General features: G+C 40.6%; 1 protein-coding gene across 3 annotated transcripts in view; it reads right to left on the bottom strand.

Moving 5' to 3' along the window:
* ASPG (asparaginase) overlaps positions 1-20,563 on the bottom strand; it is a 52,516-nt gene that overhangs the window by 13,331 nt on the left and 18,622 nt on the right. For 2 of the 3 annotated variants that reach the window (XM_054067490.1, XM_054067488.1), the window contains exons 7-12: positions 15,127-15,239; positions 13,450-13,635; positions 10,379-10,492; positions 7,635-7,754; positions 3,843-3,938; positions 2,781-2,944 (exon numbers count right to left, since the gene is read on the bottom strand). In XM_054067490.1, the coding sequence (XP_053923465.1) occupies positions 2,781-2,944; positions 3,843-3,938; positions 7,635-7,754; positions 10,379-10,492; positions 13,450-13,635; positions 15,127-15,239 (793 nt within the window). Of the gene's footprint in view, positions 1-2,335; positions 2,499-2,780; positions 2,945-3,842; positions 3,939-7,634; positions 7,755-10,378; positions 10,493-13,449; positions 13,636-15,126; positions 15,240-20,563 lie in introns of all 3 variants that reach the window. The other variant, XM_054067491.1, reaches the window with a different exon arrangement.

Raw genomic sequence — 20,563 nt, 5'->3', positions numbered from 1 at the left:
CTGAAAGTGGGAATATTAAGCTCAAATACTGTAAGGACAGGCTTCAATGCACTTCTGGAGTCAGCGGTGGTTAGATTTTCACTCTGCCTTAGATTTCCTACAGTAATATAAATGTAACCTTGCAAAATATCCAGTATTTAAATTCATATTTACGTGGGAGGTAATTTTACTGCCTCTAATCTGATGTTCTCACAGCAATGTATGAGCAACTTCTCATTTTGAACCTTTTAGCACTGCTCTACAAGTAAATGGAAGGGATTTTACTACATAAAATATACACTGATTTTATTCAAGACATCTTCCTGCTTAGAGAGTTTCTGTTATTAAAAAAATATTATTCTATTGTTTTGAAAATGAATTATCCCTTGAGGGTACTCTAAGAAATTAAAGGAATGCTACTAATTTTGATATGTCAAGCAACTGGCCTAAATTAACAGCGGTCTGTTTAGCTTCATGCATAAAATAAATGAGACTATATGCAAATTGTGGAGTTACAAAAGAAAAAGAGGAAATGCAGTAGCTTATTTCTTATTTAGAAAGTAACTCTACATTTTACCATCTAAAGAAACAAAGAAAGAGTCACTTAGAGTCAAAACATTTAAGAAACTATCATCAATATAGATCAAGTTGCTGGTCTACCAGCTGGCAGTGCTATGCTAAGAATCTTCTAAGAGACATAATTCCTGATCATCTTTATGAATTATGAAATGGAAAAAGAGAAATTAGTCATCATTATAAAGGTTTGCACAGTAGGTTAAAAGGGAAGCCACTGAGAAATGTGCCACATAAAACTGCAAGAAAGCTGTTTTTAAGATGAGTGGATACTGTACTGCAGTTAAAAGGCAATTAAACAAATATTAATTCTCAGAAAATAGGATTAGGCTGATGCAATATTCAGTAAAATTGAGAAAGTTTCAATGTTAAATAGTTTAAAGCATTGACTGTTCATTGCAATCAGTTTCCCCCCTCCCTCTCTGCCAGTCTGAACAGTGCATGAGGCTATCTCTTCACTTTCAGCACACAACTGCTTAATAAGCAGAATTTAAATATTTCGGTAGCAGAAATCTTTTTAGTGGGTATCTGATTACACACATATACAGCTATCTGATCTTTACCATTCTTCTTTACATGCTTATCAGAGTGAAATGCAGTGCGAATACACAGCAGATCATAAATACACATTTATGAGATTAGGTCTTAGTCAACTCTTCCTCTCATTGCAACAGTAGAAACAAAAAGAGAAACTGAAAATGGTTATGGTGCAGTTTCCTTTTACAATTCCCTATATCAAAACGGGTGAGCAGTTTTAAAGAGCTTAAGAGTCATAGTAGGAGTCTAATATAGGAGTGGCAATGCTAAGGAATCCAAACAACAAGCTCATGTGAAATTCCTCAGGCAGTAGATGGGTGCGGTGAAAAAAAGTAGGTGCCTGATTTGCAGGAACATCTAATGGTATCTAATGCTTTAGCATTTTCTCACATTGGACCAGAGCCACCTCTATTCAATTGCAAGGTTATTTGTTTGATTTGCTGTTGGGCTTGTTTTTGCTTTATGACTTTAAGGGTTTGCCACTGAAAGGCTTATAAATTCATGAGATAAAGCATCAAATACAAAGCCATAGGGGACCATGCAGTAGGTATGGCAATAGCACAGTGTGACCACACAGGATTTCAAATCTCAAGTTAATAAAGTCTGTTAGTCTTCCTACATCTCATCTTTGAGACAGAAAAAGACTTCAAGTTACTCCTGCAGCCAGTGCAAAACCAGGACTGTCAGACCTCCCAGGGAGCTAATTCCAGCCTGACAAACCAGGTGAACTTGTCAACGTTAGAAAACTGTAGGAATATTTGGGGACAGACATCCATGAAGACCATGAAAATTCTATCACTCCAAACTTCTTTACAGAAAAAAAGCTTCTCTCCTGCCATTATACAGACTGAATATGAGATAAAGAGTTGAAAGTGGATCAAAGAAACATGAAGAGATTAGGGGCTGCAGCTTCTAACACGTTAGAAGACCAATGGCTCTACGAATCCCCAGGCTATGTAAACTAAGTGTTTTAAAATTAAACTTTGATATCTGATAACTTTTATACTCTGTGCTATGGCCATTCCTTAGGACTATACAACATGGAGAAGACCAGTCCATGACTACCGTTCAAAAACTGCTGACATCCACAACAACAGGAAGAGGAAGTCCACAACGCAGGCAGAGCCATGCAGACAACCCATATAATTAAGAGTGGGTGGAAGGGAAAATTCAAAAAAACCAGTTAGCCAGCAAGAGACTCAGGAAAGCACCGGTGAAAGGGAAAGATTAAAATATATTGACCTACCAGAATATTTTATGCCAATTGAAACAGTCTGGTCTTGATGAGAAAGGGGCGGGCAGAAAGAAAACAGACAGCCCTTGGTCCTGCACTCTCACTTCTGACAGTCAAAAGGAGTGATCGGTTTGGCTCCAGTTTATAAGGAAGCCTCATAACAAAGAGTGGAGTCCTGAAAGTATGGACAAAGTCTTGGCGGGAAGGCAGCAATAAATTACCTTATGCTAAAATTCTGCATGCATAGCAAAGTTGTTTCCTTTCATTTCATATTATTTTAAAAAATCTTTTAATTTAGTCACACCCTTTGAAATGAAGCTGGTTTGTGTTATTTTAACTGCTGTCATTTACACATGACTGCTGAGACAAAACAAGGCCAAAACACAGGGATGGACTTTAAATCGAAAATGATAGTTTATAAACTTTACATAGAGTAGTGTATAAATTATTTTGTTACCTGAACTTGATCGCATTCATTAGTGGAGTAGATCCATATCTGTCTCTCGCATAAACAGTTGCGCCAGATGTCAACAAATACTCAACTAATGCTAAATGCCCTTCAGAGGCTGCAATATGAAGTGGAGTTCGGCCATCATAGTCTCCACAGCTCAAGTTTCCACCCTGCAAAAGGACAGATCCTTCACATGTTAAAAAGATAATGTCTGCAGATTAAGTTGTTGGTACAACAGTAAAGGCATACACCACATTTTAATTGTGCCACAAAAATGTTAAGCTTGTCAACTTACTTCAAGTTTATCTTGTAGCATTGTTTCAACACTAATAAAGATATTTATTCCACTTTCTGCATGTCCCCGCCCCCCCATATTCTCATTACAGCTCCTTCAGATACGCCCTTTATTGCAGTGCGCCATACAGCAGTTTCGTGCCTATAGTCTAGTAATTTCACTTGCCTTAATTTATTATTATTTTCAAGATATATTTATCATTTCCTGAGGTCCACTAACAATGTTTCTAGAGTAGGGTAAATCAAGGCAAAATGGAAAAGAAAAAAAGAAAAATAGGTGTAGAAAATGATACAGGGAAAATGTTTCTTTTTCCGGGTACAGCCAAAGCTGGAGCTATGGGGAGAGGCAAAAATCCTGAATTAGCACTGCACTGCATTTTGTTTAAATATAATTTTCACATTCTTTTTTTTTTAATCATGACAAATTTACATCCAAAAGCTGGATACTATGAATATGCATAAAGAAAGGTAAGTGAAAGAAAACAGCACAAACTATTTTAAAGTGTTCCAAGTCAGCAGATAAGAACTTGAATTTTAATCTACCTGTATTTTCACAGCTCAAAAGAAAATATAAAGAGCTGAGAACCAGATAGGGGAAAGAACAGAGCCATTTTGAAAGGCAAAGACTGAGGAGCCTAGAAACCAACTGCATTAGTCAAAATACTTTGTTTCTAAGACTTAGGTAGTTGCTTCTCAGTAAGCATAGCTTCCTCCTGCAATTTACAGCACTATTTCAAAATTTGTGTTTTGAACAGACTTTTAATTTTACATTACCATTTCTGCTATGGCTCTTAGTGCATCTATGTCACCCAGTTTAGCTGCAGCACAAGACAAAGGTGGAATTAACGCATCTCTTACAGCTTCCAACTCCTGAAAAACAAATAAAATTAACCACTGTTTAGACACGGTCCCCTACAACTTCCTTCTCTCTAAATTGGAGAGATTTGGATTTGATGGGTGGACTGTTCACTGGAGAAGGGATTGGTTGAATGCTTGCATTCAGAGAGGAGTGGTCAACAGCACAACGTCCAGATGGAAATCCGTGACAAGTGGTGTCCCTCAGGGTTCTATAATGGGACCAGTGCTGTTTAATATTTTCATCAATGACATAGAAAGCGAGATCGAGTGCACCCTCAGCAAGTTTGCAGATGATGGCACCAAGCTGAGTGGTGCGGTTGTCACACCAGAGAGATGGGATGCCATCCAGAGGGACTTGGACAGACTGCAGAACTGGGCCTGTGTGGACCTCATGAGGTTCAACAAGGCCAAGTGTAAGGTCCTACACCTGGGTCAGGCCAATCCCTGATTTCAGTACAGGATGGAAGATGATGTGCTTGAGAGCAGCCCTGCAGACAAGGACTTGTGGGTATTCACTGATGAGAAACTCATGCCAGCAATGCATGCTCGCAGCCCAGGCAGCCAACCATATCCTGGGCTGCATCAAAAGAAGTGTGGCCAGCAGGGCGAGGGAGGTTATTCTGCCTCTCTATTCCTCACTCATGAGACCCCACCTGGAGTACTGTGTCCAGTTCTGGAATCTCCAACAAAAGGAGGCTATGGAACTGTTGGAACAGGTCCAGAGGAGGGTTATGAAGATAATCTGAGGGCTGCAGCACCTCCGCTATGAGGACAGGCTGAGAGAGTTGGGGCTGTTCAGCCTGGAGAAGTGAAGGTTCTGAGGTGACCTTATAGTGGCCTTCCATTACCTGAAGGGGGTGTACAAGTTAGGAAGGGACTTTTAACAAGGACATGCAGTGACAGTAGAAGAGGGAATGGCTTTAACTTGGAGAGGGGAAGATTTAGACACTAGAATAGTAGAATAGTTAGAGTTGGAAGGGACGTTAAAGATCATCTAGTTCCAAACCCCCTGCCATGGGCAGGAACATTCCACTAGATCAGGCTGCCCAAAGCCCCATACAACCTGGCCTTGAACACCTCCAGGGATGGGGGAGCCGCAACCTGTTCCAGTGTCTCACCACTCCCATGGTGAAGAAATTCTTCCTAATGTCTAGTCTAAATCTGCCCCTCTCCTGTTTATACTCGGTCCCCCTCGTCCTGTCACCAAAAGCCTTTATGAATAGCCCCTCTCCAGCTTTCCTGTAGGCCCCCTTCAGGTACTGGAAGGTCACTATAAGATTTCCTTGGAGACTTCTCCAGGCTGAACAAGCCCAACTCTCTCAGCCTGTCCTTGTAGGGAAGGTGCTTCAGCCTTCCAATCATCCTTGTATCCCTCCTCTGGACCCGTTCCAACAGCTCCATATCCTTCTTACATTGAGGATTCCAGAACTGGACACAGTACTCCAGATGAGGTCTCACAAGAGAGGGATAGAGGGGCAGAATCACTTCCCTTGACCTATTGGCCACGCTTCTTTTCATGCAGCCCAGGATATGGTTGGCCTTCTGGGCTGCAAGCTTCTCATGACCAGCACCCCAAAGTCCTTCTCTGCAAGGCTGCTCTCAAGCACATCATCTCCCATCACGTACAAAAAACGGGGATTGTCCCAACTCAGGTTCAGGACCTTACACTTGGCCTTGTTGAACCTCATAAGGTTCTCACAGGCCCACTTCTCCAACCTGTCCAGGTCCCTCTGGATGACATCCTGTCCTTCTGGTGTGGCAACTACACCGCTCAGCTTGGTGCCATCAGCAAACTTGCTCAGGGTGCATTCAATCTCACTGTCAATATCATTGATAAAGATATCGAACAGCACCGGTCCCAGTACGGACCCCTGAGAGACACCACTCATCACAGATCTCCATCTGGACTTTGAGCCACTACTCTTATAATACGACCAGTTTCTTATCCACCGTACTGTCCACCCATCGAATCCGTATCTCTCCAATTTAGAGAGAAGGATGTTGTAGGGGACCATGCCAAAGGCTTTACAGAAGTCCAGATAGATCACATCCGTCATTTTACCTGTGTCCACTGCTGCGGTTACCCTATCACAGAAAGCCACCAAGTTGGTCAGAAAGGACTTGCCCCTGGTGAAGCCATGCTGGCTGCCATTAATCACCTCCCTGCCCTCCATGTGCTTTAGCACAGCTTCTAGGAGGATCTGTTCCATGATCTTCCCAGGCACAGAGGTGAGGCTGACACGTCGGTAGTTCTTAGGTTCATCTTTTCTACCCTTTTTAAAAATGGGCACAACGTTACCTTCTTCCAGTCACCAGGGATTTCTCCTGACTGCCGTAACTTTTCAAATATCATGGAGAGTGGCTTGGCAACCACATCTGCCAACTCCCTCAGGACTCTGGGATGCACCTCATCAGGTCCCAAATTTCTTCCCACTAGGAAGAAATTCTTCACAATGAGAGTGATGAGGCACTGGCACAAGTTGCCCAGGAAGCTGTGGCTGCCCCATCCCTTGAGGCGTTCAAGGCCAAGTTGGATGGGGCCTTGGGCAGCCTGGTCTAGTGGGATATGTCCCTGCCCATGGCAGGGGGGTTGGAACTGGATGATCATTAAGGTCCATTCCAACCCAAACCATTCTATGATTCTATGACTTAATATCAGCCTCGCCTCTAATATGATTGACGTCCAAGTCATAAAAACACTGCCCTTCCTTTCATGTAAAGTTTCCAAATTAGTCATTTGGCTATTTAAAAATGGTAGTGCCTAGTTCTTGGAAGGAAAGAAGTCTCACATTTATTTTACATTTTGTTGGTTTCACATCCATGAAGATTTATATTCCTCCCTGGCAACACAGCAATTATCTGATTATCTATATAAAGCGCATGCACTAATTATCATCTCTGTAATGCCAAAGTTACATATCAGTAAGAGAAACAGCACTGGGAGGAGTTGGAAAAGGCCATATAGCCCAGTCTCCTCAAGACTGGATACCTTTATTCATGTAATTCCTTAGATATTTATGTAACCTGTACTTCCAAACATCCACTGACAAGCCCCATAGGCCCCCTACATATCCTCCCATTTCTCATGCTAGCTAAAGAATAACCATACTTTCAGCATTCTTTAGCTACTAAAAATCTCATCTTCCCTGAAACCAAGTCAAGAGAAAAGTAAATACCTGTACCTTACAACAAAAACTATATTTTCTGATTTTCCAGTTGTGAGGGAATAATATGACACACCACAAATTATGCTTGTGTAAAGCTTCCTTAGTATCAGCCTTCTGTGACTGCAGGTACAATTAAGCTGTTTTACCCATTATTATTTGTGTTGCTCCAAACTGTCAATATATCTGACCACAAAAACACAAAGCACTTTTTCATATCATTGATACCCTGAGTTACAGCAACCGTCTGAGGCTCGTTATTGCAACCAGCCAGCCAGCCAAGACAATAAACTCAAGATGGGGCTACAAAGTGGAAAAAAAAAAGTTAATATGTTTTTAATTAAAAACATTTTCATGTTATGCTTGTCATTGTGTCCTTTCTCCCTAACCCAACTGGTTAGCTGGGATACTCAGTACTATAAAAATAATGCAAAAGGTCCAAAGTTCCATTTTTTCCCAGCTTTGCTGTTCATCTCTAAGGCAGGTTCATTTAACTCATTTTACAGCTTTGTATGAGTTCAATTTAAAATATTTAAGTAGATACCTCTTTGCTGCTGATACTTAGAGATTTGGCAATCAGTTGAATAAACTTGCTATCTCTCAGCGAGATCTTGGCTCCCGTGGGTACAAGAGTCATTTCTCCTCTTAGATTCTCACTCAGCATCTGAAAAGCAAGCAATCAAATCCTTTGTTAACAGGGGGAAAAAAATGGCAGTAGTCTAATAGAAAACCTTAAAAAATTGTTTGGAGGAATTATGGAAACTATTGAATGCAGACAAAAGATTAAAGAAATAGTTACTGTCCCATGAAGACTGCAAGTTTAAAAAGACAAAGGGGGGAAAAAAGGGACAGGCAAATAAAACTTTCTTCCAAAGTAAAGAAACCAAAATAAGCACATAACAAAACACCCCAATTTTTAGAGTATGCAGACAAAAGTTCCCTAGTGGGGTAAGCTGCAGCCTACTTAACACAAAGATAGTAAGTAATTAGCAGAGTGAGGCTGAAGATCAGAATATTCTGAAATCCTGCCTTTTACCAGCATTCCCAAACATCAGTATTCCAAAACGGACTGAGTACGTAGGCCTCAAAACAAATCCCAGTGCTGCCTGTAGACGGTGATGTATTTCAATGGATTTTCAAACAGCTCCACTAGGATTGATTTTGTTAAAATTTGGCCATAGAGCCAGCTCTGAATGACAAAGGTCTCCAGTAGTACTGGTCACTCAATATTAAAGCAGGTGTGTCACAGTTTGCAGGATGAGTGCATCCAATACAATCAGGAAAAAAAAAAACCAACAAAAATCAACCAAACAAAAAAAAAAGTAGGCCAATTCATGTGTAGAAGTGCTCGAACATGGCAATAACGAAAAGAAAATACTCCAAGACAGGTTCTGGGAAATCTGGAGAATGGAGAGAGAAGCCAGGTATTAAGAAAAACCAACTGGTTTCCTCAATTCTGACAATTTTAAATACTGGCACTCTTTCACAAAAGGTTGCTGATGCAGCTATAAAGCACGCAGTTATTTCAATTAGAATTTTAAAAAGCGGGATTGTGAAAGTTTGCAAGAAACAGATGTGATGTTGGAAGGAGGAATGCCCCAGGTTTACCTATGTCTAGGCATGCCCTGTATTAAAAAAAAATAAACTCCAAGTGCTGACAACACTGTACCTGTCTGCTGGAAGAGTCCCATATAGATGCAACTTAGAGGACACCAACTGCTTTGGCGTACTTTTAGAGTTTGACAGGTTGAGATCATTGCTTTGCCCAGTAACCTTAGCAATTGGCACCTGTGCTAAATGCACCCAGTGCAAAGCCCTACATGCCTTACTCACTCCTACTAGCTCAGCAGCCATTTGCATGTGTCTGGGGGCACATTCCTTGCTTCTTCATGTTGAAAGAGAATCCTAAAATAACCGCGGCAGCTTCAGGAGAGCTTCCGTCTCTTGGGAGACTATTGTTTGGTGATATGTTTAGCTGAAGATATTGCCACAGACAACATATTTCCAGGCTTTCTTCTCCTGATATTTAGCACTCATTCCTGCCCAGGCAATGTAGCGTGCTGCTCCCTTAGTTGTGCCAACAGAATTGTTTGTGGGTCTGTACAATGAGTCAAATAAGGAAAACGATCCTGCTTAACTCGAAGAAATTGCAAAAGCTATTTTGTTTTTCAAACCATACAAAGGAGGTACCAGCACTAGCACACAAAAGACGTGTAGTGCATTCCAAAGGCCAGGAAGATGCAGGAGTATCTTGTGCCAGTGGTACCTAGAATGTCCTATCACCAAGTCCTGACCTGAGTAAATCAGCTATCTCACCTTATCAACCTGGATCTCAAATTAAGTTCTAACTCACACGCCTAGGCAAGAAGCCAGATGGGAAAGTTTCTCCTGTTGCAGGTCAAATAATCATCCGTGCAGGAAGATTAAAGTCTGTATTAAAAATAACAGCCTAATATATGTACATTCCAGGGTCAGTGAGCGTACCAAAGGGGCATCGGTGAAGAGCCTGGGTTTCTGAAGTGTATATACACAAACACATGCAATACCACTACTCTTCACACAGCATGAAGCATGTCAAGTATGTGCTTGTGCAGATTTATGTTCTTGCCATCCTCATCGAAGAAACACATAGCTCCTCCTCCTCTCATTTTTCATAGCCAGGGCTTTGGCAAACAAATGAAAGCTCAGAGTCTGAAACTGTTTCTAAGCACTGTAAGTGGTGCTTCCAGCCACCCCACTCATCATAGGTATCCAAATATATTTGTCTCACGTGCTGCCACTGGTTGGGAGATATTGAGCATGAAACAACAATCAAATTTGTTTCGGTTTTAATAAAAACAAAACACCATCATAAGATACACATGTGCATGCAGTGCTTAAGTCTAGAGAGTGACTCATCATGATGTCATCTCTTGGAGTGTCAGGATTATGATCTCACTGCAAACAAACATCGAAACAAATGCATTCCTGCAGATTTCTGCTCCTCTATTTAGTTCAGAGATACATGAGTTTTAAGTACAGAAATGTCCACGGTAGACTACTGCCATTTAAGGATGGCATTCTTATGGCTCGGTCAAGGACTTCACCTGACTTATGAAGAGAATTCTTCTCTCTCCAAATTTACATACATTCATTACTGCCTAACTGTATTTTCCTTAAGGAAAAAAGCATGTAATGGAACCAATTTCTTTTAAATGCAAGCAGGAAGCTCAAGGCATTCAGCTAAGCAGAAGTTAGCATAGCAGATGAGGAAGTTAAAGCCTTTCAAGGTCACACTGAAATATTTACCTGCCTCTTCTCCTCCCAGCTAAGCTTACTCTTGCTGAGTATGTATGACAGTTTAGTTAGGGCTGCCTCTGGTGTCATATCACCTCCAGGAATTACTCCAACATCAGCGAGAGTCTGAATAAAAAGGAATAATGATTCCAATTAGCATAGCATTCAGAAATACCTGCATGAACAGAAAATGTGGATGAATGATGAGTAGCTACGCAGAATACAGGATGCAGCTGTGCCTCCACTCTCTTGCTCCTCCTGCTGCCACTGTAATTTTTCTAATTTTAGTTATCAAATACCGAGCAAATATTAGAGCCAGTTGAATAAAGATGACTTTTACTTTAAATTCCTTTTCATGAAATAACATTGAAGAATGCCACGGTCACTTACTATGCTAAAAGGGAAAGGTTACAGGTCCATATCAGCTATCTGCAGAGTTGTCAGATTCCCTTTATTGAAAAGCTGCTGTTCCTCTGTTTTAACCCAATGGCATTTTGAACATTGCCAAGTAGGCTGTTCTCACACAGACATATTTACCATTCTTTTACGGGGCATTGCTTTGGATGAATTCCAACACTATAGCGTACTCACAGCAGGAGTGTTTTCAGATCCTTTCAGGTTGCGCTAGCAGTGTACAATTTAGAACATATAACTGTACACGGTTCTCACGAGAACAAGTGAAATAGATTACCTTTCTGATTTATCTTTCTAGTAGCTAAAAGAAAAATAAACTACCCGAACCAAAGCAAAAAGCAGAAAGATCTTTGTTACGGTCAGCAAGCCGCATATGCGTACAGTGAGCAAGACAGCAAAGACAAAAATTTCAGATCTCTTCTCACTAAATTGTACCTGGGCAAACACTCAGGCTTCTCTAAACCAGAGATCATCATCTTTGCAACAACGTGATGCTTAACAGTTAAGCATCTTACAGCAAGTTCTTTACACAGCATTTTATTTTTCAATACCTTGTATATAAACTTTAGGTTGGAAACTTGCTGTGGCTTAACTAATACTTTTAGCAAGATACAGAGCCTTAACCAGCTCATTAATCATCTCCGAGAGCCCCAGACTAACATTTTTAATAGTCCCATGGGAAACCATATACCGAGAAGGTACAGAAAGTATTTCTCACTGCAGACTGAGCCAAAGAACAGTTAGGGCTTTTTCAGCAGGTTTAAGAAAAAGGAGAGGAAGGGATTTCCCAGCTTTCTTCCTACACCTAAAGTCCCTTCAATTATACGTTTCTACTGTGCAGATGGATTAGAGGCCAGACGTTCAGTTAATTAAAACAAACACTTCAAGGGAAACCAGGGACTCAGCTGACCCACCTGGCTAGCCTATATTAGTGAACAAAATGACCTAGCCATATGCAAAGACCTCTGAAAGATTTTAAGAAAAATTGAAGAAACTTCAACATTACAACAAGTTTCCAACATTCATCCATTATACTTCCTCCACTGAACAGTTCCCTGTGAAAGGGAGAAGGCAATGAAAGAACAAGCAGGAAGTAATTCTGTAGGACTTGTCTCTGTCAGTCTTCTTCTCAAAAGATGCCAAGAAACAGGTCATCCTCCATCAATGGATGCTAAAGCAACAGAACAAATGCTCAATATAAAAAGTGGAAGCAAGAATTAAAAACATTTCCACACAGCCATACAGTGGTTCAGTAAGACCTGAGCAGATTCTTTCCATTCTGTATACCAACAGTCTGGATCAGAGCATAAAAAGCCACACAGAGGTGTTTACTTGGAGATTTTTTTAACTAGAGCATAGAAAAGGTGGGCTTTTTATTCCTTCTATACATTTTAGCAGTTCATTTCAAGCAGAAGATCACATAAGAGCTTGGCTTCATTTTCATGTTGTTTTTCAAATACAAGTTTGGTGTCTGTTATTGATTTAACTGCTTTATTCCTTCCACGTGAACTGTTATATAATCCATGTATTTCTATTGTATTTGCTACAGAGCATGGGATCTTTGCAAAAGTTAACACTTCTCAAAGATCTCCATTAAGTTATACAAACATTTTACCAACACCCAAATGACCGCCCATATTAGACAATCCCAAGTTCAGATACTGAAGAGGTAGAAAGAAACTCCTAGAATCTCCTTTTCTTTCTCCACAAAAGAGATTATGTCTTCTTGAAGCAAATATAATCTAAAGCTGTGTCAAAATCTATGTTAGGAGGGACAGGTTTCTGCACTAGACTAGAGTATCTAGGTTTGTCTTACAGTCACCGAAGAGGCTGGCTGGGCCAGATGGTTAGTTGCTCCCAACAAAACCAGCTGTCTAAAACAGTGAAGGAGTCACCCTCTGGCAGTGCTTCTTGGCTATTTAATGGCTAGCGTTTTTATGAAGGCCAGTTAAACCAGCTTTCTTCACACTACCGCATGTAACACATACTCTTACACAGCTTTGAGTTCTTATTAGTCCCAGCAATGTCATGTCTTAACACACAATTGAGAAACTTACTATAAAATGTCCTGAATATTAACAGTGTCTACACAAAGTCTGCTTTAACCTAGCATTCATGGGTTAAACACAACTGATTTCCATTCTGCAAGACAGATTCCTCCTTACATGCTGTTCTCCAATCTCTCACTGAATTCAGTTGTACTTCCAGTCAAATAAAAAAATGGGATTTGAAATACTGCTTGGATTTGCCGGCTTTCTTGATGTTCTTACATTGTAGCTAAGTAACTGCTCTCCTATCAAATACTACTTTATTTGATCATCTGACCTTTAAGCTAGCTTCTAGCTCTGTGGAACCCCTTAGGGACAGATACTACCAATCTAACGCAAGGTACCCTGGAGCGCTGCACACGACAACAGCAAGAAATCACTAATTTGAGATTTGAACTGGTTTGACCATTCAGACTAGGAGTAACAGGATCTTGTTTGTGGATACACATTTAAATGCTTCCATTCTAGGATTTTTCAGGTTTACTTATTTCATGAGCAATATGTTTAGAATTTAACAAATCTGGTTTTATACACTGGGACTACGAGAATACAATCAAGTTCTATCAGTGGGATGTTTCTTTTACCCAGTAGTAGGGCCTGAAACCATTGCAGGACACTTACCTGCCCTGTTGCATAGACTGTTTTAACAGACCCTCGTAAGCACTGTGTACAGTTTAGAATCACTACTTTTCGTTCAGTTGCTTTCTTCAGTTCTTCCAGCAAGTCTTCTCTGTTGTTTGGGGCATTGCCACTTCCATAGGTTTCAAGTACGATGCCCTCAATTGGAGGCTGAAGAAATGCTTTTACCTGTTTAAAAACAAGACAGAGAAAAGAGATAAAAGATGTGTTTAAGCTACATTAAGATTTTCATGTGTAGCACAGAGTTTTTAAAAACGGTCTATTCTTGTTATAGCTTTACAGGCTCTCATGCCTTTTCATCTTCTCATCTCCTTTTATGCACCTCATTTGCAAGAACTAGGACTGTAGAATAAGCTTTAAAAAATGAGAAGTTCACTCTTCAGCTTCCTTAAAATTCTTAGAGGGATAGATTTTATAATAAACTATTTTCTACAGTCATGACCTCAGTGTGAAAAAGGATGCTATTGTTCAACTGCCATTAACAGGCTATACTGTTGCACCATGGCGGAACAAAAGGGTAGATTTACACTTATGAAATAAATGCAGAATTATTAATTGAGATTAGAATCCCCCCCCATCCAGATTTGTTACTTCACTAAAGAGTTTTGTTAACAAATGTCCACCTAACCTATAGAGAGATTGTCTCATCTTTCAGGCAATAACATTCTAACGGAGTCTGGAGTTCTTTTAACTCAAAACTCAATTGATTTAACTCAAGGTAAAAAAAAAAAAAAAAAGGCATTAATTCATTCTGGGCCAATTGTTAGTGAGGCAGCTACTGTGCCTCACTGCTAAGACAATGCCTAGCAAATTCCTCTTCCTAGAAAGATGTATTTTAAACAACATAGACGTTTCCTTGCTGATTACATATGCTAAATGCAATACACTGTAACCTCCCATGAGGCCAACTATGCAGTTGGAGTTTTATTGCAAATATACCACCCCTCTGCCTTTCCATCTGTTCATATTAACCTAAAAAGAATGGCAATATAATTGAGGAGTGCTGCTTAAACTACTGGATTCAATTTAAGATGGCAAGAGCCACAAAAGACCTGTCAATTTAATGGAAAGAGTATCAGACAAAAATTTAAAGACAAATCTACCTAAAATCACAGTTCTGCAGAATAATTTCTAAAGGCAAAAAAATCCCGTTTCTCATTTTCACCTCTGTATGAATGCTGAGGGTCATATTAACCACCCAAGTGGGAAAAAATTAACCTCAAAAAAGAAGCATGAGTTGTAGAAAGAGTCACACTCCCCTCCACACATCATATTGGGTATTATTTGACAAGGTATCTATTACTAATAATATGCCCCAGTGTCCAGCCAGAGAGTACTTCCACGGTCCCTGTAGCCAGCACCTCTCTAGAAAAGTACACTTAACCTATTTGTGAGCCCTGATAGGAATTAATTTTAAGTTTCAGAGACCAGGCAGTTTAAACAAAAGATATTTCAAAATATCTTATCAATAGTTTACGGCATATGAAAATAGTCTTTGAATGCTCAGATATTAAAAAAAAATGTTTATCAGAAGATGACAGATATTAACTCTTCCCTCCAAAACCCTAACCACTGCTACGACAAGACAGCTTCTGAGATAACTAGTCAAGTATTTGAGCATTGTTTCACCCATGTCCAAAATGAAGAGTTGACACTTACAGCAGCAGCAGTGATTCCTGGGAAGATTCGCAGAAGCCCAACATTCCTGTTCATATTGGTGTGAACTCGAAATTTTTTTTTGGTATTGGCTCGCCACACTGTTTCCCAGTTTACTGTTAAAGAGAAATGGCCTTTTCAATTTAATATTACAACATAACATTAAGTACATTGGTAGCATTTCCCACTTACAATATTGTCTTTAAAACTATTCCTTATGCAAGGGATTCATGAAAGACAACACAGTTTTGAAAAGAGGAAATGAAGGCCTGTTCAGGAGAGCAGCCACAGCACCTGATCAAACACACCTTATTTATATGTCTTCAAGGCCACATCCACATCAAGGTTAGGCTCAACTGTGTTATATTTTAGCTTTAATTCTAAAACAGTCTAGATTCTGAGATAAACCAGTATTACTCGTCAATATTTCTATGCTGGTGCCCTTCAAAGAAATACTTAAAATGTATACTTCAATTAAATAGCATTTTATAGCAAAGACTTCCAAAAGGGGTGTTTTAGTTCAATTACCATTAGTAAACAGGATGATCTATCAGACACAAAACTGGGTACCTCTACTATAGCCTCTTCAAAAGAGAAGTCTAATAGCCGGGGAAAGCATCAACGTACTAGACCTGGCGGGTTCATGATGTTGAACGTGCCCTGTTAGGGCCAACTCTCCCAGTGCAGAGTGCTCAGAAAGCCTCAACCAACGGAGCAGCATGCAGGTCTAGCATAGGTCAGATATTTACTTGTCACACACTGACTTAACTCCATTGTTAGGTAGTTGGCCTGATACAAGGCTGGATTCATGTTTAGAAAACAGATTTTCAACTCCCCAGACATAAGAGATGACAAATGCAGTTACTGTTGCTGCTAATCACCTCCAGAGTTTATTAGGTAGTTAATAATGATTAAATAAAATAGCAAGGATTCAATTAACTCTGATTATACATTTCGAGCCAGAAGTCAGCTGTTTAACTAATAGTTTGTTTGTGTCGCATTATTAGAAGCCAAGTCATGCATTATTGATTTCAAAATTGGACTATTTCAGTGTAGGAGCTCAGCGATCATAGTGCTGATGGCTCCTACAAGACAGTGGAAGAGGTTTAACAAACAGCAGACAACAGCTCAGAGCATCACGCCTCAATGAAAGTAGACCATGCTGTAAAGCTCCCTGTTTCCACATCATGATTTAAGCTTTTTACATTTTGGAGGAACTCCCATGCAGCAAGACAGATAAAAGATCTGCATGCATAATACCGACTTGCTCTCAGCCATGCGGGGAGTTACTCACGCCAATTACTGTTGAAATCTCTTGCAATCAGCAGACAGCCATTTGCAAGAAAATTCAGAATACATTTAAAAGCCTCTGTTGAAGCCTATTCCATGGCCCCGTTACCAGAGATACTACAAAATACACAATCCATTAACTCAGGCGAGAAATTAGCAGTCACCTCTAAGACTTCATGAACTCTCCCTTCCTGTTGTGTTGCCCTGTCAGCAACCAGAGCCTCTGTATGGTCTTTCTAAAGAAACAGGACAAGTTAAACAGGCCACAAGCAGCTGGCTTGGCATCATGTTTGTCCAACCAGCCACACTTCAGCACTTGGAATCCTAATGCCCTGGGAATGGGGGAATAGAAATACAGACCATTTCTACAGTTTCTTTCTTTGTGCTAAGCTGGCCAACATGGTTCAGAAGCCAACTGTCTGGATTTAGCAGTTAGCCAGGTAGCTCTCAAAGGCCTCCATGAGCTTCCAGAGCGACTTAGAGACTTATAGGAGGTATACCGGTGAGTACAGAAAGCTGTGAATTTGTTCTGCTTGAGGTTCATAGGCCTGGCTAATTACATTCACTCATGAGCACAGTCCTGTAAGAAGCAGCAGTGTTTAGCAATAAATCAAATCCTTTCAGTCTTCTAACACACAGACTATTTCTTTAAAAGCAGCCTCCTCTGTAAAAATGGATGGCAATAAAATTGTATCAGAGCTTTCTTTCCTTTACCCTCCATAAGCTGGGAGTCCTTGCCAAAACTTCACAAATGCATACTGTTAAGTTTGGCAACTATCAGCATCCCTAATGCCTGTAATGAACTTGAATAATGAACTGAGCAAACCTGTCTTGGCATGGATCACTAAGATAATGCCAAAAGTAGAAGACCAAGGAAAGAGATCAGAGGACAGGTTCAGAAGTCAGGCCTACACCAGGTCTATACCTGTACTCTTGGAGTATGCTCTAGCAAATAAACTATAATCTTCAAGATAAATGTAATGCATGCAGACATAGTACAGTGATGTAATTCCAAACTATATTAAAAAAAAAAGAACTAAAAATTGTCCCTGAGTTAGCATTCTTTTGGTCAAGATCCTCAGCAGCCTACATAAACTGCTCAGCACTGCAGACTCCACACATGTCAGTTTTCCATTAGACAAACAAGTCTAAAAAGCAGAACAAAAGGCAAGTGTGATGCAAGAGCCAAAGACAAACAAATATACATGAAAGCACAATTTCATCTCATATTTATTCAGAATTGTTCTAAGTGAGGCAGAGCGCCATGCAGAGGAAAAAAAAAAAAATTAGAACACACCCTTTGCATCCTCCACCTCAAAGACTACGCCCTCAAAAAGGAAGAATATTTACGTTGCATAGCTAAGTTCAAGCATCTTCACTGTCAGCTGTCTTGCAGTCTATAGTCACACCACACAGCAATCTTCTTTTTGTTCAAAAAAAAAAATTAAAATAAATTTGAGGAATGACTAATAGTTCTTAATTAAGAAACTCATATACAAGCAGGTGAGGTATAAAAAGCTGTATATATCAGTGTTCATAACAGTATTTTATCCTATGGATAAGAGTGACTAATTGCAGATATTCAATTTTGGCACAACACAGAAAAGAGTAACCTGTTCTGACTTGGACGGTCTGTGCCTGTCAAGAGCTTAACTAATACAGTGTGCTTCATTATGTAAGTGCAGATACAAAGCTAAGGAACAAACATAAGCTAGCTACTGGTCTTGTAGAGCAAAAAGAAAGTCTTTAAAGCAATGTGCATTAAATAAAGAGGTAATGGGTGTTTATATACAGTATCCAAAATGGCTTGGAATAGAAAAGATTGCATTATTCAAGGAGACAGCATTCAAGATATTAAGGCCTTTTGTTTATTCTTCCAAACAAAACCATCACATAAACAATACCCTGCTACTTCCCATCTCTCCCTCCCTACCAAACACTACAGCTTTTAAAATTACAGCTCAAAAAATACATCCTTATCTTATTCAGTATCATTCTTTCTCACACACACAAAGCTATGATGACAGAGTTAATGTGGAAAAAATGTCAACCTGACTTGAAAATGAAGTTAAAAAGGGATGCAGCACTCTGCAGCCTAGAAAGCAGGAAAAAAAAACCCTCTTTTTTTATACAGCAGATATACCACCCATGCAGGTTTCAACTTATAATAGCAGAGCAGCAACTAAGAGCGACACCTCCCTTAGGAGTGGTGACTGAACTCCAAGTTATGAAATCAAACAAGAAATACAGCTTTTCGTGATTGCAGAGCTCCAGACAAACAGCAACACTTTCTTCTCATCCTTCTCTGCAGGGCTAAGGGCAAGCCCTACGATTATATAGGCACCTGCCCCAGCATTCATTACAATTCATGGTGGCAGCCAAGGGGTGGGGAGCACAGGCCAACCTATGAGTGCAAATCCTTGAAGGACGCTAACAAACATAGAGCCCATTTTTGGCAGTTTGTTAGAAAACAATCAACACACACCTTCTGAAATAAGTATTTAAACTGAATGGTGGTGTTGTAAGAATCAACATACATACTTACAAGAGAGGCAGGGGGACCAAAAGCACTTCAGTGAAGAGAGCTGGCATTTGCTTTAATACATAAATGACTTGTGCTTTTTACTACAAATCACCAGAACTGCCAACCAAGACACAGACTCAGCAGGTGACAATTAGCTTCTAATAAGACTGGTGAGTAGATGAGCTCAAAAAGGCCTTCCAGCCTGCTGCTGCTGCACTACCTCTGCACGCACAGTCACATGGACTTTGTTCATCCCCTACACAGTCCTCATCATACGGCCCTGTGCATATGCACCACTCCCAGAAGTTACATGCATGTATGATGAAGAAAGTCCAGCCCTGGTAACAAAGCAAGTTTTATATTTGCTTCATTAGGGAAACAGAAAACAGAGTAATCAGTTATGAAATATACTGAGACTCTTCACACATTTCAAGTGAAATAGTCCTTCTGGTCTCTCCTGTTTGCAGAATATGGGAGAAATAAGGTGAGGTTTTCTATTTTATAAGCTTTGAGATTTTAGAAATATTTTTCTTACTTTATATTGTTCATTTCACACAGAGATTTTTGATTCTGCTGCAAAAGTATTCCCCATTGGCATTGGGTTTCTTATCCCAGGAGTAGACTAGAATTTTTCAGTTTCTTACAGGAGTTTCGTAGTATCACACTACAGTTAGGGTTGGAAGCGACCTTACAGATCATAAAGTTCCAAACCTCTGCCATGGGCAGGGACATCCCACTAGATCAGGCTGCTCAAGGCCCATCCAACCTGGCCTTGAATACCTCCAGGGATGGGGCAGCCACAGCTTCCCTGGACAACCTGTTCCAGTGCCTCACCACCCTCATGGTGAAGAAATTCTTCCTTACGTCTAATCTAAATCTGCCCCTCTCCAGTTTATACCTGTTCCCCCTGGTCCTATCCCCACAAGCCTTTATGAATAGCCCCTCTCCAGCTTTCCTGTAGCCCCTTCAGGTACTGGACAGACACTATAAGATCTCCTCAGAGACTTCTCTTCTCCAGGCTGAACAAGCCCAACTCTCTCAGCCTGTCCTCGCATGGGAGGTGCTCCGGCCCTCTGATCATCTTTGTAGCCCTCTTCTGGACCCATTCCAACAGTTCCATATCCTTCTTACATTGAGGATTCCAGAACTGGACACAGTACTCCAGATGAGGTCTCACAAGAGAGGAACAGAGAGGCAGAATCACTTCCCTCGACCTGCTGTCCATGCTTCTTTTCATGCAGCCCAGGACATGGTTGGCCTTCTGGGCTGTGAGCACACATTGCCGGCTCATGTTGAGCTTCTCATTGACCAGCACCCCCAAGTCCTTCTCCACAAGGCTGCTCTCAAGCACATCATCCCCCGTCATGTAGTGAAAACAGGGATTGCCCCAACCCAGGTGCAGGATCTTACACTTGGCATTGTTGAACCTCACGAAGTTCTCACAGGCCCACTTCTCCAACCTGTCCAGGCCCCTCTGGATGACATCCTGTCCTTCTGGTGTGGCAACTACACTGCTCAGCTTGGTGTCATCAGCAAACTTGCTGAGAGTGCACTCAATCTCACTGTCAATATCATTGATATAGATATTGAACAGCACCGGTCCCAGTACAGATCCCTGAGGGACAC

The sequence above is a fragment of the Cuculus canorus genome, chromosome 5 (assembly GCF_017976375.1).
Source record: "Cuculus canorus isolate bCucCan1 chromosome 5, bCucCan1.pri, whole genome shotgun sequence".
In the NCBI taxonomy this organism is placed as follows: domain Eukaryota; kingdom Metazoa; phylum Chordata; class Aves; order Cuculiformes; family Cuculidae; genus Cuculus; species Cuculus canorus.
The sequence above is the reverse complement of the archived record's forward strand: the minus strand, read 5'-3'. Positions and strand labels throughout refer to the sequence as shown.